Here is a 27,091-nt window from a genome sequence, read left to right as displayed (position 1 = left end):
TTTAGTACATGTACAATACAGGTTTGCACTTAGGTCCATTGTTACTGTACAATATTGACTAAATTCACTAGATAACGTACGCCTGGCCGCACAATCTATAAGAATAAGCGATGCATACATGACTGTTCCCGCTCTAGGTCCATTTCGGTTCACTAGGTCCCATTATTTGAATGTTTTTTTTGTTTTTTTCAATTTAAATTTTAATTGTTTATTCCTTGATAGAGGAAGCTTGATCCTAGTGCTGTCACTTGGTACCCCTGTACCATAACACCAGAAGCAACTGGCCAGTGTCACAAGTATGTACAGTACAGTACAGTCATCCCTTGGTTATCGCGCCTAATTGGGACCCCGCCAATAACGAAAGTACAGAACCTATACTAATTTTACTACAGCTACAACCAGGGTCTTATTTTCTTCAGTTTTATATGCAGAACCAATCAGTCACTGGTTTTGTAAACAACAAAAACAATGATGTCTTGTCTCCTCATGTGTTTTAATATTCTTCGTATTATTAATGAATTGTATTGTTCAATTTGCACACATAAACAATACTTCAATCAAAAAGAAGCTCAGAAACATTAATTAAAATATATATGAACAGTAAATAAGTGTTGCTTTCATATTCTTATGTAGAGTAATGACGATATGTTTACACATGTGCTCACTTACATACGTGATCTCACTTTTTTTTTACCCTTAATTGTTAGCTACTTCCATTGTTCCATTTATTAACATTAAATAACATTACTTAAAACAACCATATTAATTTTTCTACATTAATTTTAATACAGCTACAATGGAGGACTTGTTTTCTTCAGTTTTATAATTATGTAGAACCAATCAGTCACTGGTTTTGCAAAAAACAAGTTTTTTTTTACTTTTATTTGTTTTAAATAAAGATTTTTTGTTTTATATAGACGTTGATATACATGTTTACATTTGCTTACCTTCTACTGTTGGAAAATATTTCCCTTCATTGTCATACCGACAAAAATAAGAGAAAGAATGTAAACACTACAGCCCCGAAGATGTGGAGGTGACCAGGTGTATAAACTGAGTGCTGTATTAAAGATTTCACCTTCTTATACAGATTTTTTTTTTTTAAATTGATGAAAATGACGACTGATAAGCAGTTCTAAGTGATGATATTCAAAGAGGTGTGTGTACTTGTGCCAAAAGGGCTGGAACTCTGCTGGAACTCTGGAAAGCTTCAAAAGGAGGCTAGATAGATTCATGGATGATAGAGAGTGGTAGTAACTCTCGACAGGAGCTGCCATACACAGGCCAACCTGCCTTTTGCAGACTCCTTATATTCTTATGTAACGGTTTCACTGGTGTAGGTAGTAGGCAGCTAATGTACCAAACAAGGAGGTACTACTATCTGGGAAGATATCGGAAGCATAATGTATTGTCTAATGGTAGACCCTGCTGCTATGTGACCAAGTCCCAGGTTGATGATCTGACTTTCTGCAGGGTCTCAATTGTTTCTCTTACTTTGACAACACAACATACATACAGGTATATTGTTTCTCACTCTTGATATTTTTTTTTCATTTTTGTATTTATTATTATTATTATTATTATTATTATTATTATTATTATTATTATTATTATTATTATTATTATTATTACATTTTTGCCCCCTAGGCCCCAATGTGGGTCAGTGACCTGTGCCCAGGTGGGCTAAAACCCGTAATTTTTTTTTTTTTTTTTAGAATTTCATTTCCAAAATTAGGGTGCGTTTTCCACGATGCAGCGTCTTCCAAGCCGAAAAATATGGTACATTTTATAATATATAGTTTTTTAACTGTATTTTTTGGTAGATTTACATAAATTTCTTCATTTATATTCATCCATTTACATGCACACACCATACTAAAAGAAATAAATGACCTTAGTGCAAAGCTGGAGTGCACATGTACTAATTTGATTACGGTACTAAAATTGTTATGTCTAGTGCAAATTACACTTGTTTATATTCAAATTAATCACTATCTTAAAAGAATCCCAGCAATGTAAATTATATTCACCCAGGTCATTTCACTGGCTTTTTATAAGAGAAGCTTAGTCACTTAAGAACTGATAAATAAACACGCGTTAGACCTTGGGCGCCAACTGTCAAACGTACTACCTCACCTCCCGCTCCCTTCCCCCCCACGCTCCCTCGCTCCTTCCCTCTCTCCCAGCATTGCTGGAATCCATGTAAGACGGTGAATAATTTTAATATAAACGTCATGTATTTTGCACAAGAGATAAAAATTAATCGCCTGTATCACATTACAGTAGTGATTTAAGAATAAGAGTGTATATATACGTATATAGTATTCCACATACACGAAAGTATAAAGACAGTTTATGTGATGATTGGACAATGTCCATTTCGATTAATGTCACGTTTCCAAGAACGTATCCAGGACGTTAACCGACGCATGACTGTACAAAGATTATAATATGTTGTATTTCTTATATTTCTTACCGTAGATTTCGATACCTTCACACTGGTTACTTACTGGAGATTATGGCATATCTACGTAGAAGTTCACTCCACCACTCGACATTCCATGATTTATACTTGATAAATGATGATTTAATGAATTCCCTTAATTTCCAACATCCATCTAAGTTATTGGTTATACTTTGTCATAACCAATAATAGGATCACAGATATGGGCAGATAATTGCACTTACATTTATTTGTCAAACTTCCGTACAATGATTTACAATTTGCATGGATATATGAGTCACTCACGTTTATGCTGTAATAAAATTCTTCTTCTGAAAGAGGGAATTTTCATCTTGGGGACACATGTGATCACCCTACTATGGGTATAACTTAACAGAGCCTTAATTCTTCAGGTGATACATTTACTGCCAGCCTGGATTGCTATTGTTGCAACCAGGCTTCCGCACAAGAAATTCTTTCCACTGGTAATAGCAACAAAAAGGTCCTTTTGGGTTACCACACATAGTCTCGCATCACTGACAGTCACTGTAGACAGTTGTCGCAGCAAGGAAAACTGGTAAGCGTAACTTGAATTTACCACTTAGGTGCAATAGACCAGCCTGGATTGCTTTTGTCACAACCAGGCTTCCACACAAGATATTTCCACGAGAATAACAAACATAGGTTAACACACTTAGTCTCGTGTCGATCACGGTCACTGTAGACGGGTGTCATGCAGGAGAACTCGACGCGTGAATTGATTAACCATTTACTGTAGGTTTGATAGGCCAGCCTGGATTGCTCTTGTTGCAACCAGGCATCCACACGTGATATTTCCACGGGGATAGCAACCAAGGTTAACACGCTTAATCTCGTGTCGACGACGGCCCTCAGGACGGAGTGGCGGTGGAGGACTCTGTGTGGTGTCCCGCTCCCTTCAGGAGGGAGAGGATGGGGACGTCTTGGCTAACCCATGGCCAAGGGGATACTAATTAAAATGAGGTTTTTGGGTGCGAGGCGATGCGTCACCAGCCTGGTCGTCTTCTCTCAACTCCACCCAACAAGGTCAGCTAGAGAAGGTACAGAAAAGGGCCTGTAGAATCATGCTCCGGCTACACCAACGCTCTCTCCACCCTGGAAATGCCATCCCTCAGTGACCTCCACCACTAAGCACTGGAAAGGTTTGGCAGCCAACTAATGCACCACCCTCGTCATCGCCGCCACCTGCTACTGGCTGCCCCCCACCCACCTCGCACAGTCCGCCACTACAACAAAATTCAGCCCATAAGAGCCCGCACCGATAGATATAAGAATAGCACCATCCCATCTACAGTGAACCCTCGCTTTACGCGGTTTCACTTTATGCGTTTCCACGTTTACGCGGTGCCCTGCCAAACACGGAATGCTCACTTTACGCGGTGTGTGTACCCTTTTACGCAGAGAGCGGCTGGCGGTCCTCTCGCGCCGCGCCATTTTTGGATCCAAACCTCCCACCCTCTCCCGCCATGTTGGGTAAGCGGCGCAAGTAGATTGCGCAGTGTATGTCTTTGTTGCGTTATCGGTGACGTCATATGACGTATCGGACTGTGATTGGGCCAAGCACCCTTACCTCCCTCCCCGCTAGCTGTGATTGGTTTAATGTACTATGACGTGCCCCGCCATGGGAGCGTTCAAGCCCCTTGACCTACCCGCATCGGTTACACCTCTCCCGGCTACACCGTGTATATAGGAATCCATTGTTCCATAAGAATGGCTTCCACCGGACCACCACCACCACAAAGAAACCTTGCATTACCTGGACTCAACCGCCCTAAGCCAAAGATGATACGATGTTCCTTAAGATATGAAATTAAGTACAAGATCATACAAGAGTTGGAGAAAGGAACAAGACAGGTTGATCTCGCGCGCCAGCATGGTGTTAACGAAACAACTATCAGGACAATTAAGAAGGATGCAGCCAAGATAAAGGAGCACATGAACATCACAAAACCTACAGGTGCTTCTATGATCAAGTACTGCCACAAGCAGGTGCTTCTCAAAACGGAAAAATTACTTGTGAGCTACTTGGTTCGTCAGGCGCGACAGAACATGGCGGTGGACACGCGCTCAGTTAAGGAGTACGCACGTGAACTGTATGCTGCAGTGTCACGTAAGATGGGAATTGCAGAGCCCAAACCCTTTAATGCTTCCACTGGGTGGTTGCAGAGATTTAAGAAGAGGAACAAGATCACCAATATTAATTTCCCCCAACTTTGTTGTTTTTTTTTATGGGGATTAGCCGAATAGGTCACTGGGGCCTGAGGGGTAAAAATTTAATACTCCTGTAATAATAATAATAATTCAGATAAGTTAAAAAAAAATAGCTGCCTATCTATCTATTGGACAGACTAAAATCATGCCGAACCACGGGAGTTTCCGGACCACAGAATGCTGGACTAGAGAGGTACAACCTGTATTATTATTATTATTATTATTATTATTATTATTATTATTATTATTTATTGTTTGCAGCTTTTCATGCTCTGCAAAACTGGCTAACATACAACTAATAAATATATTGGTATACTTTCCATGGGTGCCTTATCTTTTGATAAAATATTTGGTTAGTGGTGGTATGGCAACCCCAGCAACTCCTCTACTACTTTTAGCAATTTGAAAATATTAAGTTGATACAGGTCATTGAATTAGCGAAGATTATCTTGATTGAGATTGTGAAATAATACAACACTCTTATAAATTCGTGGGGATGGGTTCATGAACTAACAGTCATCAAATGTTGGTACTAATTAAAAATGTATATTCCCTTTGTGTTTGCCCTTAGGACAAATATTTCTTTTACCTGTATTGTATATGTATGTATATGTGTGTGTGTGTGTGTACACACACACATATATAGACAATAGAAGTAAAAGAAACTACTGTCTCTAGAACGAATGGCTCCCTGTCCCAGCTGCGAAAATGTCATCAACTTTAAAACTACCCTTAGACATTCTTGGGTACATCTGGGGTGTCATCCACAAATTGTCAGGGCATGCTGTACTCTAGTTCCAGACAAGTGAGGTACCACAGATGAAACCTGGACCTACTAAGGCCATAACCCCTTCCATGCAGTGTTCTAAACCCCTAAAATTTATAGATTACATATCAGTTGAGTTACCTGGCTTTGCCAGAGGGGAGAGACAAGAGATAGTACACTGTACACAACATCTCCTCGGCCATTCATACCTCTCTACCAAATTTCAGCTCTATCTTCAAAACTGTGAAAAAGCATCGCACCCACAGGTGGTCAGGAGAGTGCATGACCATCTGCACCTCCCTACTAAATTTCAGCTTTTTATCTTCAAACCTATGGACCGACCTGCTGGTGGGGATTCTTGGTAGGGTCTGACCCACCCTTTGTGGAGGGACAGAAGATGGAGCATAACCATCCCCTAGGCTACCTGCACCTCCTTACTAAATTTCAGCTCGCTCTAGTCACCATATACAAGAACCAGAGCTATCAGTTGCCTCAAAACAAGACATGCCAGAACAAACACCTGTATTGGCCAGAAACAATCCATTACAGTACAATACAATCAAAATATGACATAACATCCACCACCAGACAAAGATAATTCCACTAAACCTGGGGAAAAAGGGACATCATGGATACAAGGGTCATATGTTAGTCTTTCATCCTTTCATCTACCTTCACAAGTGCTCATAGTTAGTCCCAGCTGTATCAACACTATGCATAATTGACTGATCACATTTCATTATGAAGTAGAACATCTCATAAATCTTCCTAATGGCACCAGGAACCCCACAGAGTTCACAAGGACACAAGGTACTAAACATGTAATCATAACATCTACTGCCTCACTAGTACTGTACTTCCAATTCTTTAATGACTCGGGTGTTTATTATAACACCTAAGCTGTTTGTGTAGGACTCTGTACTCATGTGTGACTCACAAGGAAATCTGCAAATAATAGTGAATGGCTTTAGGAAAGTGTGCAATACAGTACTGTATGTGAAACTTAACAATTAATAGGAACAAATTAAGGAAGTGTGGTGTTTCTGGTATCTAGGAGTGAATATGCCAATGGTTGGCACAATGAATGATGAATCATAGAAGAAATGAGGAGAAAGAGAGTATTTGGTGCTTTAAGAAACTGAAGAAAGGGGGTAAATGTGTCAAACAAGGTAAAGGCGGTGGTTTATAAGAGACTAGTTTGGCCAGTTTTACTGTATGGGTGTGAAGTGTGGACACTGGATGCAAGAGAAAAAGGTAAGTTGGAGGCAGTGGAAATGAGGTGCCTGAGGGCTGTATTTCAGATGATTAGCATACAAGGAATAAAAAAAATATTATGAGGAGATCCAAATGGTATGTCAAATTGAGAGCTGATGATGGTTTACTGAGGTGGTATGGATGAATTGAAAATGAGTGGGTAAAAATTGTATTCAATGTAGAAATGGATGGTAGGAGAGGCCCTAAACTTTCATGATGTTGACAGCATGCTAGTAGATCAGTAGAGGCCTTAAAAAAGATCATGATATGAATTTTAAAATGGTCCTGATCATGTAAGTCAGGGGTGGGCAATTATTTTCGATGGCAGGCCACTTCCTGAATGGTGGCACACTTTGCGGGCCACAGGTTAACAGCGACGAGCCAGTATTGCTGCTATGTCCACCCAACTTCCAAAATTGTCCTTTCTGTAATTAATAAGAATTTTTTTTTTTATGATTGCCAAATGCAGTGGCGGGCCACAGAAATAATTTGGCGGGCTAAATGTGGCCCGCGGGCCGTACTTTGCCCACCCCTGATGTAAGTCTTAGACAGTGGTTTCCAACCAGTGATTTTGCTTTACATTATTTTGTGGTACCATATATGAAAGCTGTACAAATCATATGTGGTTTCAGTATTGAAGGTATTTTTTAATATCTCAAAAAGATTTTATATGTAGTGTTATACAAGAGACAGGTAAGTGGTTTGTAATTTTAAAATGTTGAGAACCACTGATTTAAGGTAGTGTATATTGGTTATGTTTGTTGGCAGGATTAATTCAGTAATGACCTATCTGATCAGGTAATTGACCCAGTTGCTTGGTGATAAATTAATCTGTTTGGCTAGAAATAGCCCTCAAGATAAACCTATATACAGTATGTACAGTACATAAAAGGTAAATTGATGCCTATGGTTGTAATGATGTCTATAACCATTGTTTCCTTGCCAGGTGTTCAACATTTTGAGACATGGGGTGCAACCTGTACAGAGGGGAAGAAGAGGGAGGATTTGCCAGATTATGAAGAGTTTCAGAAGTGGGTAGAGAAGAGAAGAGAGATAAAATATGAAGAAAGAAGGAAGGAATTTGAAGAAAAAAAAGAAGCAAGTATATGATCTGATTTTGAGCATGTTATCTGTAGACTTTTTATGCAAGGATGGCTGGCTACTCTTATACTGTACCCTAGAATGGCTGTCACTGTCATTTTGACTTATTTAGGAAAAATTACTCACCATGTTTAGAGGAGTTTAATTTGATGATCAATCTGAAAAAGAATATTTAAGAACATGTAGACATTTATACACCACTTTTTGTTGCAACATACTGTATTTTATTTTGTGTTTAATTTTCAAAAGAATTTGTTGTGGTCACCCCCCAAAAAAAAGAAAAAGCATTCTGAAAGTAATTATATGAGACTCATAAAAAATATATAAATACAGTATACTGTATATGCTTCTAGCATCTTAACTATACACAAATATATAGGGGAAATTCCCTTCAAGGTTCAGTGATCAAAACAGTGTTTTACAACCTTGCTGATACATTTGCCACTCACTGTTCTTTGACATACATAACAAATGTCCATTGTTTTATTATTACTGCACTTTGAGGCTGGGCATTGATGCCTCTTTTACTTTAGTGGGCAACTTGAGTGTTGTCATCATTGTCATTGTTTTCTGCTAGAGGCGTTGCTGCAATGATTCTGGATGTCCTGGCATGTGGTAAGTTACTCTCTTGAGTTCTTTGGCCAACTGCAGAATGAAGTCTAATTGACTGATATATTTGCTTGTAATTTTTTTGTATGGGACTACTGACTTTGATGGCTGCAGGATCTAAATGTTGTAAAATATTGTACAAGTATACCCTGAAAACCGACATTCCATTAACCGCCAAATTCACGTAACTGATGATTACAGAGAGGGGAAATACCCCCACAAGTTTTGTTGATACCCTGGAGATCCGACAATCGGGTGTGGAGTTGCAGAGCTGTTTTGAATTTGGCAGGAGGTGGCGTAGTCTGAATTATTGCCACGAGAGGGCTCTGCGTGCTGCCTCTGCTTTTGTTTACATTTGCTATGTGTCTCCGACTTTGTGTGGTATGCAATCATGCCTAAATGCCCCAGTGATAGTTCCTTTTGTGCTGCTCCTGAGAGGGGCAGCTTGATGTGATGTGAAAAGGTATAATAAGAGTGGTGACGGACCAGCAAAGATTGGTAGAGACTTGAACTTGCCATCCTCAACACAGGTAAATAACAGTCTCATTTTATGCTTCACATTCCTTGTTTAATGCTTATTATGCTTGCTTTATATGTGTAACCGCCCAATGAGCGACTTTAGGATAATGAGACCCTTGCACGTAGGACTCGATTGTTCTTTATTCGGTCAAAACCTGCAGAGTACAAATTACATATGTTACGTATGAGAAAATTAATTCACTCATACGTTCCTTCACTATTAACGACTACATATAATATATTTCAGTAGAGTTGGGTGTTAAACCATATAAAAACTTACGTGTTTTGGGTCTAATGTAGGCCTTATTAGCTCCCTGACTTGTTAGCTCACTGGACGGCTAGAGACTATCTTCTGAACCTCACAGGGAGCGAGTCAGCCCGAGGCGAGGACCATCTGTTTCACATTTCACACCTCGGCAAAGTTTGTTGTCATCTCTCTCTCTCTCTCTCTCTCTCTCTCTCTCTCTCTCTCTCTCCTCTCTCTCTCTCTCTCTCTCTCTCTCTCTCTCTCTCTCTCTCTCTCTCTCTCTCTCTCTCTCTCTCTCTCTCTCTCTCTCTCTCTCTCTCTCTCTCTCTCTCTCTCTCTCTCTCTCTCTCTCTCTCTCTCTCTCTCTCTCTCTCTCTCTCTCTCTCTCTCTCTCTCTCTCTCTCTCTCTCTCTCTCTCTCTCTCTCTCTCTCTCTCTCTCTCTCTCTCTCTCTCTCTCTCTCTCTCTCTCTCTCTCTCCTCTCTCTCTCTCTCTCCTCTCTCTCTCTCTCTCTCTCTCTCTCTCTCTCTCTCTCTCTCTCTCTCTCTCTCTCTCTCTCTCTCTCTCTCTCTCTCTCTCTCTCTCTCTCTCTCTCTCTCTCTCTCTCTCTCTCTCTCTCTCTCTCTCTCTCTCTCTCTCTCTCTCTCTCTCTCTCTCTCTCTCTCTCTCTCTCTCTCTCTCTCTCTCTCTCTCTCTCTCTCTCTCTCTCTCTCAGTTTATCCTACTGTGGTGGTAACACTCCCCCTGTTGAGCTTGCTCAAAACCCATTGTCTGCCGGGAGTCTCACTCTCTGACTCCCTCCAATTGGCAGAGCTTTGTCACTGGAAGTATTAACACCGAGTCCTTCGTCTTCACTTTGGCACGCCCCACCAGGCCGCTTATGCTCACTTTTATCAATTTCTTCTTCCTTTTTTAAAGCTGTCTTGCTCTGATCTTTCCATTCACCATTGTTTTTGCTTCTACCAGATGATAGTTAAACACTTGATCTGCTGCCCGTAATAGTGCATTAACGTCATTCAACTTACCTTTCTCTCTTCTAGCCACCAATACAAATTCTTAAAATGTGAGGTCTTCTCTATTTCTTTCTCTTTGAGCTACAGTATGTATTTTATTATTATTAACCCTCTCTTTGTTTACTTGTGTGAAGTTAATGAGAGAAAATTTCTTCTTACAGGCTTATCGCAAGGACTTTGAGTCAAGGAATAATAGAGGCAGAGGATGGGATGGAAGGGGCAGAGGAACTTATGGTAGAGATGACAGAAACAGCTATGGTCGAAATGACAGAGGTGGTGCATATGGTCGAAGTGACAGAGGTGGTGCATATGGTCGAGATGATAGAGGCTATAGTCGTGATGACAGAGAAGGAGGAGGTTATAGTCGAGATGACAAAGGAGAAGGAGGAGGTTATAGTCGAGATGACAAAGGAGAAGGAGGAGGCTATGGTCGAAATGACAGAGGAAGAGGAGGCTATGGTCGAGATGACAGAGGAAGAGGAGGCTATGGACGAGATGACAGAGGAAAGGGACAGGGTTATGACAGAGGTGGTGGCCATGGTCGAGATCAAGATGACAGAGGAGGTGGCGGCTATGGTCGAGATCGAGATGACAGAGGAGGTGGCTATGGTCGAGATCGAGATGACAGAGATGGTGGCTATGGTCGAGATCAAGATGACAGAGATGGTGGCTATGGCCGAGATCAAGATGACAGAGGTAGTGGCCATGGCCGAGAGGAAAAAGACCACAGTTATGGCCAAGATGACACAGGGGGAAGCAGAGAACATAATCAAGGATATGACAGAGACAAAGATGATTACTCACGCCCACCTAGAAGGTAAGAAGATATTTTTTTATTTACAGGTACGTGGGGTAAGCCTGGAAAATAACCGTAAAATTGTGATACAGGGGTATTTCTTTAAAATAGTTAATGGTACATAAATATGTTATGCAAAAAAAAAAAGCACTATCTCTTCTGCAGGCATTCTCCTGGTGTGAATTCAGGTCGAGAGTATTCTTATTCAAAAAGGGAATCCAGCTTCAGTCGTGATCCTTACTAGACATGATCTCTCTTACTCCACAGAAGAAAAAGGTGAGTGTCAAATAAATTTTATGAAAACAATTTTGTCCACACCTACAGTTTATAATAATGATAATAATAATTAACGGTTTATTGAAAGAGCTTGGCAGCCAGAAGGCTGAAAATATACAGTTACATATTTGGGGAATGGGTTTCGAATTACAAATAATATACAAGTAATATAAGTGATACAAATAAGATATATAATAACTAGATGGGGAAAAGCTCAAACTAAGGTTCATTTCAACATAGTGACAGTGCAAGGAGTAGTGTTTACTGGGAGTGAATACACTGGTTTATTACAAGTTATTGATAATTTTTACAATGGTTGGGACTGGGCTGTTCTTATAGCGATCAGTTTGTGCACGTATGGGCTGGATGCAGTTGTGGTTTCGAACAGCAATTCTCGGGCTAGGGATCTCAGGTGGTAGTAGGAGCCGGTGTCGAGGATGGTGTAGAAGCTTCTTACCAAATTTGCAGATGAGGTCGTGGTGATGGTCAGTGAGAGTCGAAAGGGTAAGTGTGTTGAGTGCTTCTTGATATGTGGAGTAGGAAGGGGAGAGAATAATCTTGCATGCCCTCTTTTGCACTTTTTCTAGGTGTTTACGTTGTGTGGCATTTAGGGAGGAAGACCAGGTGGGGGCATAGAGTGAAGCAGGGTATGAATGTTGTGTAAACGCACTGAGGAGCTTCGGGTGCAGGAACTCCGAGGACTTAGTCGGCGGAGGAGGTGGGCGGAAACGGAGGTTGACAGCTTCACTGGCGTGTGGTTTCCAATTTGGTTGTTGTCTATGGTGGCCTTGAGGAAGCCGTGGAATCTACAACCTGGGTGTGTTAGGACCTAGAGTAATGGAGGTGGGACAATGTCGGAGGAGGTTGATGTTACCTGTATGGTCTTGGTATGGTTGATGGTGACATGGTTGTTGGTGGTAGTTTTGGGAGACTGTTCAATAAATCCTGAAGAAATGATATAGTTGGAGGCAAATTGTTGGCCTTTGATCCCAATGGTGGAGTCGTCGACATATTTCCAGCGAACAGGGGTTTCTCTTAGGGCATCATTGATGAGCATAAGGAAGCAGAGTGGTCCCATCTTGGTGCCTTGGGGGACGCCACAGGTGAATGACTGAAAGGTGGAGACAGCCCCTCGGAAGCGTACAGCTTGGCGTCGGTCACTGAGGAAGTCTGTAAGCCATGGTATAAGACTTCTCCGAAGCCGAGGTCAATAGCTTTGTTGATGATTATATTGTGGTCGACTAGGTTGAATGCTTTAGTGAAATCAATGAAGGCGACAGCTACAGACTTTTTTCGTTTCTCGAGATGGTGGTATATGTCGGCTGACAAAGACAGTGAGTGGTGGAAGGGAAGTTTCATGTTACTTAAATTGCTGAGGGTCTACGACTCCTGCAATATCAGCATAAGCCCAGTCGAACACAAAACTTTTCACAGATTAGGCTGGGTATTGGGGTGATTGAGGTCGTAGCTGATTTAAGGATTGTGGGCTGGTTGACTTGGGCACTGGTGATACATAAGAGGTCTTCCAGTCAGCTGGGCATCTGGTTTGACTGAGAGAGCATTGATGATGGAGCATAGGGTTTAGCAAGCTCCGGGGAGAACTCCTTGAAGAGTTTCATTGGTAAGTCAATGGGGGTGGTAGAGCGTTTTAATTTTAGTTTGTCCAGGCGTTTTGCTACTTCAAATTCTTCTACTAAGTCAGTGGGAAGGGGGGCTGGTAGGTAAGCAGGGAGAGTGGTTGTGTCAAGCCGGGGGAGCGTCTGGCATATAGTAGCGAAATGGTTATTTGTTTGCTCAGCTGCGTCAACATTAGTGAGATGGCTAAGGAAGGGGAGGGGGTGTGTCTTATTGTTTAGTCCACAGAGTTCTTTAAGCTTACCATACCATTGACTGATGTTGGTCTGCTTCAGGTGTTGTAATTTGGTTGGGTAGTGGGACTTCTTTGCAGTGCGTATTTCGCGGATGACTCGGTTGCGAAGGGACCTGTAGCGGATGTGGTCATTGAGATGAAAGGCTCTGTCTCTCTGTTGCATAAGTCTTTTGATCCGAGGTGTGATCCAGGGCAAGTCAGCTGGGTGAGATCTGACGGACTTCTCGGGGAAGAAGTGGTGGTGAGCTTCCGTGGTGGTGTTGGTATAATTTATCCATTTGGTTTCCACGTCATCCACGCTAAGTACTTCAGTCCAGGGATGGTGAACTATCCACTGCCCGAAGAGGCGCACTGCAGAGTCAGTAATCGGCCTGTAGGTCTTGATGTAGGGTCTCTGTACTTGAGTGGGAGTGGCAGCTGGGGACCAGAGCACTGATAAGTGTGTGCTACACCCGATAGGAGGCATTGGTTGAGGTGGTTGGTACTGGTCTGCTAAGTCATTTAAGATAAGGTCAAGGGTATTTTGACCGTGTGTGGGGAAGGTCACAACTTGTGATAGTGATAGCTGGTCCTGGATATCAGTGGTGTCAATTTCATTAAAATCCCCACATAATACTAACTTAATATTTGTCAGTCGTAAAGACCGTGGGTCTTTGTCCCTGGTGCTTGGGGTCGCCGACACAGTTTTCACGATATATGTAAACACCGCGGTGGTCCTTGTCACTGGCACTTTAAAGGTGACCGATAAAGTGCCCACTGTCTGACTTTTCCTTGGGGTGCACTATCGGAGCACTGTATGATAATCACTTATTGCACTGATGACTTGAATGTTTTGCTGAGAAAGTCCCGGTCAGGTTAGGTCGGGTCCAGTCACACTGCTGTGCTTTTGTGCTTTTCCTTAAGTGCACTATAGGAACACTGCTATACTGTACATGTATTTCAGTACATCATTCACAAATAAAATAATTTAACCATTTTAGGTATACAATCATGCGCCGGTTAACGTCCGATCACATATACATCCGTGGCCCCCAACCCCCCATCCCCCATCCCTACCCCCAAAAAAAACACGCGACGCCTGCTGGACCATCACTCCACGACCCCCTGATGGAGACATGATGATCCTCCCCATACTGGTCAGATATTATGTGTTAAAGGAATATGCTTCCTTACTTACGCTTTTCTAAGCATTTGCCTACAGGTGAAATGTTAACCTACATCTATTGAGGATAAAATCTTTCACCTACAAATTGACAATAACACATTTGCTGTAATCAGACATATCTACTTGCCTCAACAATTGCACCCCCAGTTGCAATTGGGGTTGCAATTTCAAATTCTGTGGCATAACTAAAAATAGTAAAGCTTCTGGTGCACTCTAAGATTAAGAGAGAAAACGGAGGACTCAGGCGTCCTGATGTGAGAGAAAACGGACTTGTATGACGGGGACCAAATAAAAAAAGCATAGCTACATGTTTTGTGGACTACAGTATTAAGCATACCCTTTTCATCACTTTGTAATAAACCTAGCCATGCCTATGTGTGTTTATGATATTTACCATAACATTATATATATATTTAGTGGGTCTAAATGGTCATAAAATGGGTGTCTGAACCAATTAGAATAAATCCCATAGGTTCTGTACTTTCGTTATCGGCGGGGTCCCAATTAGGCGCGATAACCAAGGGATGACTGTATATACTTGTGACACTGGCCAGTTGCTTCTGGTGTTATGGTACAGGGGTGCCAAGTGACAGCACTAGGATCCCGCTTCCTCTATCAAGGAATAAACAATTAAAATTTAAATTGAAAAAAAACCCATTCAAATAAATTACTATCTTACAAGAATCCCTCCAATGTAAGTTATATTCACCCAGGTCATTTGGGTGGAAAATTATGAGAAGAGCTTAGTCACTCTTAAGTAATGATAAATAAACACGCAGGCAGGCCTTCAGCGCCAACTGTCAAATCTTATCTCAAATAAATGAACAAACAAACGCCAGACATTCTGTCACCTCACCTCCCGCCCCCTCTTCCCACCCTGGTAATTTCTTTATGTTTATTTTATATAATATCTCAGACTAAAGTTAGGATAATATAATTTGCATTGCTGAAATCCTTGCAAGACAGAGATTAATTTTAATATAAACGTCATATATTTTGCTCTAGCTATAAAAAATATAGTACATTAGTTTACAATACTGTAGTACATTGTACATTTTATAAAAAGTTTTTCAACTGTATTTTTGGGTAGATTTACATAAATTTCTTCATTTATTTTCACCCATTTACATTCACACACCATACTAAAAGAAACATAAAATAAATTAGTGCAAAGCTAGACTGCACATGTACTAATTTGATTACGGTACTAAAATTGTTATGTCTAGTGCGAATTACAACATGTTTATATTCAAATAAATCAGTATCTTACAAGGATCCCAGCTATGTTAATTATATTCTCCCAGGTCATTTCACTGGCATTTTAAAATGAGAGAAGCTTAGTAGGACTGTTAAATAAACACACAGAGACCTTCTGCTCAAACTTATCACCTCAACCCCCCACCCCTCCCCCCCCACCCCCAACCCCTGGCTGGGTGGCGCGGCTGTTTCCATCAGCGCCCCTCCCCCCCAGCCAGGCTTTTAGGCTTACAGTTTTTATCTTATATAATATCTCAGACTAAAGTTAGGAGATTATAATTTGCATTGCTGGAATCCTTGCAATACAGCCAATAATTTCAACTGTATTTTTGGGTAGATTTACATAGATTTCTTAGTGCAAAGCTGGAGTGCACATGTACTAATTTGATTACGGTACTAGAATTGTTTTGTCTAGTGCAAATTATAGCATGTTTATATTCAAATTAATCATCATGTTACAAGAATCCCAGCTATGTTAATTATATTCACCCAGGTCATTTCACTGGCTTTATATAAGAGAGAAGCTTAGTCACCTAAGAATTGATAAATATACACGCGTTAGACCTGGGCCTGTGCCAACTGTCAAATGTACTACCTCCCCTCCCCCACGCCCCCTCACTCACTCCCACCCTCTCTATCCCCCCCCCCATCTGCTGGCGTTGCTGGAATCCTTGTAAAACAGTGAATAATTTTAATATAAACGTCATGTATTTTGCACAAGAGATAAAAATTTATCACCTGTATCACATTACAGTAGTGATTTAAGAGTAAATGTGTATATGTACGTATATAGTATTCCACATAAGTATAAATAAAAAGTTTGTGATGATCGGACAACGTCCATTTCGGTTAATGTCACATTTCCAAGAACGTATCTAGGACGTTAACCGGCTCATGACTGTACAATAATTTTTATTCACGGCCATATTCTATACAATAATCATGAATTTACTGGAGTTCTGTTGATGATATTTTTGTGTAAAGCTGCAATCACATTAGAGTTTCTACCCAGAATAAATCTACCATTAGCGTTGATTTTTCAACAAACTCCTCAAGTTGTCTCTACAGCGACAACTTATTTGTTGTCGAAAGTGGGACGATATAGAGCATCTGAAAATCCACAGTATGGCGGGTTGAAATTTGCTATAAAGAGTCTTTTGTATTAATAAAATTTACACCATTCTTAATTTTTCTTATTAATAATAAAATGATAAAAAATATAGAAAAGTTTATTTCATTAACCAAACAAGAGCAAAAAAGTCAGAGTAAATAAAAAATAATAATAAGAAGAATACATCACGACAAGAATTTAATTTGACTAAAGTACAGTAAAACCTCGCTAAGGCGGACAAATTGGGGGGCAGGGGTGTCCGGGATAAGAAGTTGTCCACCTTAGAGCAAAATTTTCCCAAAAGACCGCCATTTTAAACAAAAACTATTACAACACCAACATATCCAAGTTTTATGAAAGAAATACTGTTCTTGTTTTTTAATAAAAGTTAATTTTAAAAAGTAATACTGTATACATAAAGTACTGTACACTTACTTTTAGGTCACTGATAAGGTCTTCGTCTTAATTTTCCCACCACCCTTATGGATACCAAATACTTTCTTAAGGGTTATTGTTAATTTTTCAATAATAATGCAACAAATAGGAATGCTACTTCAGCCTACGGTAAATGTACTAAAATTACAGTACTGTATTTTATGGCAGGGAGTATTTAGGAAAAACTTTTGTGTGTATTTTCCTCCTGTAGCCATAGTTTTCTTAAAATAATGTATAAAGTACAGGGCTGCCTCACTTATCGCAAAGGTTACGGGCATGAGACTCGTGAATGTCAAAATTGCGAAGAGCGGAGCAATTTCTCCCATAAGAAATAATGCAAATAGGGGGGATACGGGCATCGCAGTGGTCACGGCCTTCAGATTTTAACACTTGTTTTACTCAATACATTTAGAACATAAAATAAATAAAGAAACAAGGGCATAATATCAAATAAACATCAATAACAAGGACTGAGTTTATTAGGCGTATATGTTAACAAGTACAGTATACAGGGGTACTTTACATGTTTGAGTGTGTGAGTGTTTGAATGTTTATGTGCGTAGGTGTGTGAGGTAAGTTTTAAACGTAGACTGTTAATTTACCTCTGATGTGCTGTGTTGCTTGCTTGCTGAAGTTGGCATTAGGGGAGAGGGTGAAGGTTTACTGGGGTGAGAGGAGGCCGGGGTCGTCAGCCACCTCACTGCCAGGGTTGTCAGCCACCTCACTCATCATTACTGCCAGGGTCATCAGCCACCTCTCTCTCATTATCACTGTCAATTTGCACTGAAAGCTGTTGTTCTCCACTGCCTTCTGTTGAATCATGCATTGCGATAAAGGTGTTTTAAGGCGCTGGGTCTGGTCGTCAATCCACGTGCTCAACATCCGCTCCATACTCTCCATCTCCGCATCACAGAACCTCGTCACTTTCGTAGCCGTCAGTGGTGTTGCAGACCCAGTCATCTCCTTGATCTTGTCGGCACTTTTAACTACAGAATGCACCGTAGAGGGAGCCAAGCTGTGCACGCGCCCAATCAGTGACGTTCCTTCTCCGTGTTCATGTCTTTTTATGATATCCAATTTCACGTCCAACGTAACTGCCACATGTGATCGCTTAGCAACATTGCTGGGAGTTTTAGTAGCTGGTCGCTTAGGCAATGCAAGATCATACAAAACACAACTGCGAGATCACACAAAACACACGCCAGCACGTGTGAGCATGTACGCATGCTGCCCTACGCTACGGTTGAGGCAAGCGGTTCAAAATTTTTGCTTGTAAGAATTTGCGAATAAATGGGGCAACCCTTGCAAATAGTGGAAATGGGTAACAATAAAGTGATTGCAGATAAACGGGGTTACGAATACCGAGGCTATGAATAACAGGGTTTGCCTGTACTGTACAGTGATCCCTTTGTTAACGAGCTCAATTCGTTCCAGAAGGTTGCTCGTTAACCGAAACCATTGTTTCAATGGGTTTTTGGGTAATTGGTTCCAGCTCGCCGAAAATTGCCTAAAGTCAACAAAAAAGGTAGTACAGTACACTTACTTTGAGGTGTGTATGTAGAAGGCTCCTGGATGATGATGCTGATGTGAATTTAAAGTGGGAGGTGGAGGAGGAGAAGGGAGAAGGGAAGGAAGTGGGGGTGGAGGAGAAGGGAAAAGAGAAAGCATTGGGGTGGAAGAGAAGTCACCCCATGCCGCCATTTTGCCCATAAAATTTTAGTTCACTTGGTGTAATTCAAGATTATTTTCTTTAAATCAACACTGCACTGCATTATAGATTGTCAATATGTAAAATAAACTTCAGAAAGACCAATAATTTGACTGGAAACACTAAAAAAAGCGTTTATGTTGAAGAGAGTCTGAAGCAAGATGCTACCTCCACTGAAAAGACACAGAGACTGACGCCTGTATGGTGTGTACTTAAATTATGTTAAATAATTGTTAAAATTATTAAAAAATTTAATATAAGACTTAAAATTATTGAATAGTACAAACTTCTTGATAATTACTAAAATAGAAAGGAATTTAAGCCCTAGAACCAATTTCTGTATTGGCGAACTAATACGACAACTAGTGTGCAAGCGAAAACATGTGGAGGGGCGCTCGTAAGGAATTCGTTAATCGAGGGAATGCTCGTTAACCGAAGTTAAGAATCTTATGGAAGGTAATTCGTTAACCGAGGGATCACTGTATAAAGTACCAGGGAATGTGAGGAATAAATATAAAATAAATAAATAATTTATAGCCAAATCAGTAAATAAAAGCTAAGTGAAATTTCAACACAGCTGCCATTTGCATATTACTCCGTTTCACCACAGTAACAAACATCAGCTGGCACGCCAATTCCCCAGCAACGTCCCCCCCCCCCCCACACTCTTTGACCGTCTTCCCCTCCCTCACTCAGCCAGCTAACTCATATGCAAAGAAATGTATATTCCCTTTGTGTTTGCCCTTATTACAATTATTTCTTTTACTTTTTTCACAATATGTATGTAGGATGGTATGTGCATTTAACTGAGTAAAAATAAATGAAGAAAGTTACGACATCTACCTGAAAATACGAGCTGAAAAACAACCATAACACCACAGCTTGGCCCAGTAGCTTGGTGGTTACAGTAACAAGTTTAACCTAGCTGGAATTCCATGATTAATCACTATTAGAACATAAGAACATAAGAATGGAGGAAACTGCAGCGGGCCTATTGGCCCATACTGGGCAGTCCCATTTACACCCAACCCCTATTGCTCATATATCCATCCAACCTATGTTTGAAGCTATGCATAATGATGATATTTGGTAACATGTTCCATTCATCCACTACTCTATTTCCAAACCAATGTTTACTTCTTTCTCATCTAAATCTAGATTTGTCTAATTTAAAACCATTGTTATGAGTTCGTTCCTGGTTGGATAGTTTGTGTACCTTTGTAATGTCCCCTTTGTTTAGCCCTGACTTCCATTTATACACCTCTATCATATCGCCCCTCACTCTACGTCTCAGGGGAGTGCAAATTAAAATGCGTTAACCTGTCTCTGTACTCAAGGTTCCTAATGCCTTGTCATTTTCCTCTGAATTCTTTAGGGATTCTATATCCATTCTGTAATATGGTGACCAGAACTGAACTGAACTGCGTAATCCAAGTGAGGTCTCACAAGTGCAAGATATAGTTTTAGGATGACCTCGCTAGTCTTGTAACTAACACTCCTTTGTATGAACCCAAGTACTTTATTAGCCTTGTTTTGAGTAAATATACATTGTTTACTTGGCTTAAGATTCCTACTTATCATTACTCCTAAATCTTTCTCACATTCGGATTTCTCTATAACATCGTTGTTCATCTGATATATGGTTTCCCTGTTTACATCTCCTAGACTAAGTACTTTACATTTGTCCACATAGAATTTCATTTGCCATTTTTCAGACCATTCAAAAATTTTTTTTAGATCTTCCTGTAGTTTTGAGGAAGTCCTCATCCAATTTAATTACACGCCCCATTTTAGTGTCATCAGCAAATTTAATTATGTTGCTGTCTACGCTGATATCTACTATGTCGTTTAAGTATATAATAAATAATAATGGTCCATGTACTGAGCCTTGGGGTACTCCACTAGTGACGTTTCTCCAATTGGATTTAGTGCCGTTAATGCTCACTTGCTGTTTCCTGTCCTGTAACCACTCACTAATCCATTTTAGAATATCTCCTCCAATGCCATGAGCCTCCACTTTTCTTATTAGTCTTTCATGGGGGACTCTGTCAAAGGCTTTGCTAAAGTCAAGATATACCACATCATAGTCGTGCTCCTCGTCCACTGATTCAAAAACAGCTGGAAAGGAAGTTAATAGATTAGTTAGACATGAACGCTCGCTTGTGATGCCATGTTGGGAATCATTGATCAACTTGTGCTCCAGGTGATTTCGAATAGAGTTTGACATTATTGCTTCCAGTAATTTGCCTGCAATTGATGTTAAACTGATTGGACAGTAGTTGGAGGATAGTGATCTATCTCCCTTCTTGAAAATCGGTATTACATTCGCTATCCTCCAGGATTCTGGTACTACCATCATTTTTAAGGACATGTTTAACAAATTTGCTAAGGGCATACTAAGCTCTTCCTTACATTCCTTTAATACTCGGGACCTGGTGACTTATTAGGCTTTAGCTTGTTTACTTGCTTACTAATATCGTTACCAGTCACTACTATCTCGCTTAATCTATTTTCTTCACTATCTCTGTACAGTATATAGTCGGTGCCTCGGGTATCATGTTTAAATTTTTGGTGGTGAAAACTGTTGAAAAATATTGATTCAGATTATTGCTCATTTCTCCGTCGTTATCAGTTAGCTCGCCGGTATCTGACTGTATTGGTCCAATCTTTTCTCGTGTTTTAGTTTGATACTTTTGAAAGAATCTCTTGGGGTTTGACTTTGCCCCCCTTGCGACCTTCAGTTCATTATTCCTCTTTGCTTTTCTTATCTCGGTCTTAACCCTACTGGCCAATACCTTATAATAATCTCAGAGGTAAACTTCACTGCGATTTATTCTTCTACCTATAGCCTTCCTTTGTCCAATAATATTCTTTAAATAACTATTTATCCATTTCGGGTCATTGTTGTCAGATCTGAGTTTTTTGTATGGTATGTTCTGCCTTTGTGCATTAAGTACAGTAACTCATTATTTAAATTGTTGTGGAACTCGTCAACCTCAGATCTTGTGATCAGGTCATCCTCAACCACCATATTAAACATTATATCAGTAAACACTAATAATAACAGTAAATCCGGTGAAATATGGCAGGGAGGGAGGAGAGATATAACTGCAGATGACGGTTTAACTAGTGGTCACTCACTCTCTCCCAGGCTGCCATTGCCAGACGTATGATCGAAATACGAATGAGAGAAATATATCTTGTATCTAATTTGAAAACAGTGATGGGCACAGTGATAAACACATTATATAAACAATTGCATTTACTTACGATAACATAATAAGAAACATTATGCACATTTTTCTTACGCTGTTTCAACTATACGCGGATTACCCCAGGGGTTAGACTACAATTTCCAATTTCAAACTTAAAATTTTCAAAATGGGTCGTACGTGCGCCAAACGCTAGCCCGCCAAAGCTCCACCCCCGCCATCCAAGCTCTGTCTACATAAAGTTTTTCAACTAATATTTTTGGCTCGATATATGTAACTTTCTTCATTTATTTTTACTCTTTTACATGCACACACTGTCCTAAGGGCAAAGCTGAACTGTACATGTGCAAACTATAGCATGTTTACATTCAAATTAATCACGATCTTATAAGAATTCCAGCAATGTAAATTATATTCTCCCCGGTCACTTCTATGAAATTTTATAAGCAAAAAACAAAAACTCAATCTAAAGGACATAAATAAACAAATAAATACTTCACTAGACCTTCCATGCTAACTGTCAAACATGTCACTGTCAACCCTCCTCCTCCCTGCCCCCCACCCCACAACAATATCACTAGTTCCACACCACAACATGACTAGTAACATGACTAGTAACGACTCGTTCCACAACAATATCACTAGTTCCACACCACAACATGACTAGTAACATCACAACATGACTCGTTCCACAACAATATCACTAGTTCCACACCACAACATGACTAGTAACACCACAACATGACTCGTTCCACAACAATATCACTAGTTCCACACCACAACATGACTAGTAACACCACAACATGACTCGTTCCACAACAATATCACTAGTTCCACACCGCAACATGACTGGTAACATCACTTGTTCCACAACAATATCACTAGTTCCACACCACAACATGACTAGTAACATCACTTGTTCCACAACAATATCACTAGTTCCACAACATGACTAGTAACATTGCAACATCACTAGTTCCACACCACAACATGACTAGTTCCACAACAATATCACTAGTTCCACACCACAACATGACTTCAATGTCAAGAAAGCTGTGGACTTCTTGGTGGAGGCATGGGATCAGCTGTCTGTAGCAACTGTTTGTCACGAATGGAGACATGTGTTGCAAGACATTCCGGGTGTTAGGCAGAGTAAATCACTGACTGGTGAGGTTCAGACTGTTGCAGTAGCAGTGGACCTTGCCAGAGAAGCTGCGCAGAGTGTTACAGCTGCAGGCTTCTCCGAGACCACCAACGACGACATCCTGGAGGTGATAAGGGATCCTGATGTGACTACCGACGAGATGCTAGATGATGATGACGTCAGTGAAGAGGCAGGTGGTGCGTCATCCCAAGAAGAACGCAAGTTATCCCATAGTAATGTAAGGGGTGCCATCGAGTGTATTGAGAAAGTCAAGCTCCTCCTTTCCGACGACCCTGACGCTAACAGGTATGAAATCTTCACTACCCAGCTGTTGCAGACTATGGAGCCCTACATCAAGGTTTATCACGACAACATAAACACCAGCTGTCAGTAAGGCATAACCAAGTTCTTTGCCCGCAACCCACCACAGCCAGCCCAAGCCAGTGATAGTGACAGAGGCAGAGATAGTGATGATGACTTTGAGGGATTTGTCAGGGAGGCACTAGTAAGTGTGGATGATACCGATGAAGACTCACCTGAGGGCCAGTAGCCTGTCCTCTGCCTCGGAACCAGCCTCCATTCCCCTACGCCGACCCATCTCTTCTACTAACTTAAGTGTTAACCCCAACCTTGTTTTTTTTCTAACCTAACCTTCAGTTTATTATTCTCTTATTGAGTGTTCCCTTCTATATTATGTGTGTGTGTAAATACCATCATAAAGTTAAGATGTTATTTTTAGTAAAACGTATGTATTGTGTCGGGAAAAAGTGGAGTTTGGGGGTCGGCCCGGTCTCTATTTCAATTAATCCCATATGTTATGTTGTTCACTTTACGCGTTTCTCACTTTACACTGGCTGCCGTGGGTTCAGTTAACTGCGTAAAGTGAGGGTTCACTGTACAGTGCATACCTGTAATCTGTGTACATGTACTACATGGTGAATCAATGTGAACTTGTATGATGATTCACATGTTGAATATCTTATCAAATCAACTGGTTGATTATGGTGGAGTTGAAGGGAAATGGTCACATTTTCTAGTCAGGCAAAACAGAGAATTGCTTCTCCAGGGTTAACTATTGTGGTATAATAATCTTTTCTTTTGAATGCCCACACTCCTATCTTTTATAAATTAACCCTTACCCCCGGGTGACATACAGTACCAAGACGCCCGACTAGCGCGCCCTGTGTGGTGTTCCAGAACGCCTGCCTTTTCCCGCCACTGTTTAAATGCCTAGCGCGGGTTATCAGGTCCCAGTGTGACTATTTTCCTGTCACGCCACACGCTTGGTCACAGGGAATCTTCCTGAACGTAATTACCTACTTTTTGTTTGTTTCATTTTCATTGTTTTTCCATTTTATCATGTTGTATCAAAGAAATATTGCTATAAGTAGTGTGATTGCATTGTAGTGTAGTATTACTGGAAAATAATGCTATTATTATGTTATAAATGTATTTATTTGTGGAATTATTATTATTTTATGCATTACTTACTCTACCAAACACAAAGACAGCCTGGCGACTGACCGCTTGGCAACTCACAAGCACTTTTTATGAAAAATAATTCAAATAAATATTCTAAATTAATTATTTATAGCAAATAAGTATTATGATTAGCAAATATATGCATTACTGGCCATCCCGGACACAAAGGCAAGCTAAAAATAGCTGCTAAGTGCCTAGGTGACCATGAGGCTCGCCTTCATAACAAGCTGTCCCCTTATCTTCCTCCCTCAGCCTTGCCAGGGAAGTTTCTAGAGGGTAAATATATAGTTTTTCTTACCCTTTTTTTTTCATTTAAAAAGGTTCAAAATTATTTTTGGAAAAGTTGATTTTTCTTGATTTACCTCTGGGTGGGGGTACAGCCAGCGGCACCCTAACCTGGGGTTTAAGGGTTAATATCCAATAATCATTTGTAACATTTGATTGATCTTGATGTTATACTGGGTGTCAGGCACAATTAACGCTCTTTGCTTTTAATGCAGGTAATCCCAATGTTATTTTGTAATGTTATCTTGTGTCCTCAATTTATGCTGAGACTCCTTGATACAGTACAGACCCTCAAAACCAGAGATTCTTGAAAACCCGATGTTTTCTTCCATGAGTTAGATTATATTTTTTCCTCGGCTAGATCACGTTTTACTTACACACATACACTCATACGACTTGGTACCATAAGACATCAAGTAGCATCTGGCATAAGTTACTCCAAAACTTTGGTTTTGTTTGACTAATAATTAATTTGAAAGATAGGTGAAAGCAATAAAAAACACAGCATACAGCATAAAGATAATCAAGGTATTCAGTTATTTATTCAATCACTTATTTATGAACACTATACTTTTACTAAATGTCATGATTCACGTGCTTTTAGGGAACTTTCAATTTCTATATAGAATATGTTTAATGGATATCTTTATTTAAAGTATGCTGTATAGGTAAACAATGATGTTTTCCTTATTTTGTCAGTTAAGAAGTAAAACATTCACTCAAATAAGTGTGTGTGTAATAATAATAATAATAATAATAATAATAATAATAATAATAATAATAATTAACAGTTTATTGAAAAGTTCTGCAGCCCGAAGGCTGAAAATATACATTAGACATAAATGACGTATTATATACATTGGTGGTTTAACAAACGTCTTCATTAGAGAAAGGTAAAGGAACATACAGTGAACATACAGATTAATGTTTACAGTGGAGGTCACGTAGCTCTTGTGCGCTGAGGTGTTGAACAGAAGACACGTAGTGTAGTAACTCCCTCACAGATGGTGTTATGAAGGGCCTGATGTGGTGAAGTAATTCCCTTACAGATGGTATTATGAGGGGCTTGATGTAGTGTAGTAATTCCCTCACCGATGGTGTTATGAGGGGCATCACGTAGTATAGTAATTCCCTCACAGATGGTGTTATTAGGTGGCCTAACAATTTGTACTAATTCCCTCACAGATGGTGTTATATGTGTGTGTGTTTGTGCGTGTGTGCAAAACTTGACTTACCCTGTACATAGTCTCCTGGTAGGCCCAGGGTAACATGGATGACCTAGGACCCAGGAAACCAGAAACTCCTGAAAACCAGTTTGGTCTTGTTCCCAAGGGTCCCAGATTTGAGGGTCTGTACTGTACCTGTATAGTAGTGCTAAATGGTTAGGAAGGTAAGGGTTTTTTTATGCATAAGTAAAACATAGTACTGTTCAGTACAGAGGGTCCCCAGGCTACGAATGGGTTCCGTTCCTGAAGACGTTCGTAAGTCTGACTTGTACGTAAATCGGAACACATGATAAATGCATACCGTACTTACAAAACTGTGTTTAAAAGCCCACTATATCATACCTTAAGTCCTTAAGTCCCTTATTTTAAGACAAAAGAAGAAATAGAATGACAAAATACAATAAAGGAAAGTTAGAAATAAAGTCATCAGGTGAATAAAATACTGTAAATTTCAAGTTTAACCCTATTAGTATCGGTGGGTGTTCATAAGTCGGACGTTCGTAAGTTAGGGACCTCCTGTAATTTTAAATATAGCTTCATAGCAGCATCCATCAAAGTTATTTCTTCAAACATAATTTAGAACACTTTCATATGTGTCAGTCTTAGTTGCAGTTGCCTGTGCTTGGGACTGTCATTAAATTTAAGGACAATCACCCGGGTTATCCAGCCACCCCAGGAAAAATATCTGAATCGGAATTCTTATTTCGTACCTCAAAAAGAAATCAAATTGGGTGGTGGATATCACATTTCCAATTCAGGTTTTTGTCCCAAGTTTTTCTTGTCATCAAAATATGCATATGCAACAGATGTTGGTGTGCGTGTGGCCACCATCTTTTTACCGGAGCACCAAGGTGTGTCGAGGTCATCGTCTGAACGTTTCATAGACATTAATACACTGTAATAACATTATTTAGTTTCATACT

At 40.2% G+C, this 27,091-nt stretch overlaps 1 protein-coding gene across 8 annotated transcripts in view; it reads left to right on the top strand.

Moving 5' to 3' along the window:
* LOC121863242 (TATA-binding protein-associated factor 2N-like) overlaps window positions 1–27,091 on the top strand; it is a 103,531-nt gene that overhangs the window by 59,753 nt on the left and 16,687 nt on the right. For 7 of the 8 annotated variants that reach the window (XM_042361754.1, XM_042361753.1, XM_042361759.1 and 4 more), the window contains 3 exons: window positions 7,660–7,811; window positions 10,363–11,018; window positions 11,163–11,273. In XM_042361754.1, the coding sequence (XP_042217688.1) occupies window positions 7,660–7,811; window positions 10,363–11,018; window positions 11,163–11,241 (887 nt within the window). In that variant the 3' untranslated portion in view covers window positions 11,242–11,273. Of the gene's footprint in view, window positions 1–7,659; window positions 7,812–10,362; window positions 11,019–11,162; window positions 11,274–24,909; window positions 24,934–27,091 lie in introns of all 8 variants that reach the window. The other variant, XR_006088362.1, reaches the window with a different exon arrangement.

This window comes from Homarus americanus, unplaced genomic scaffold, assembly GCF_018991925.1.
Source record: "Homarus americanus isolate GMGI-L3 unplaced genomic scaffold, GMGI_Hamer_2.0 scaffold46197, whole genome shotgun sequence".
In the NCBI taxonomy this organism is placed as follows: domain Eukaryota; kingdom Metazoa; phylum Arthropoda; class Malacostraca; order Decapoda; family Nephropidae; genus Homarus; species Homarus americanus.
The sequence above is the reverse complement of the archived record's forward strand: the minus strand, read 5'-3'. Positions and strand labels throughout refer to the sequence as shown.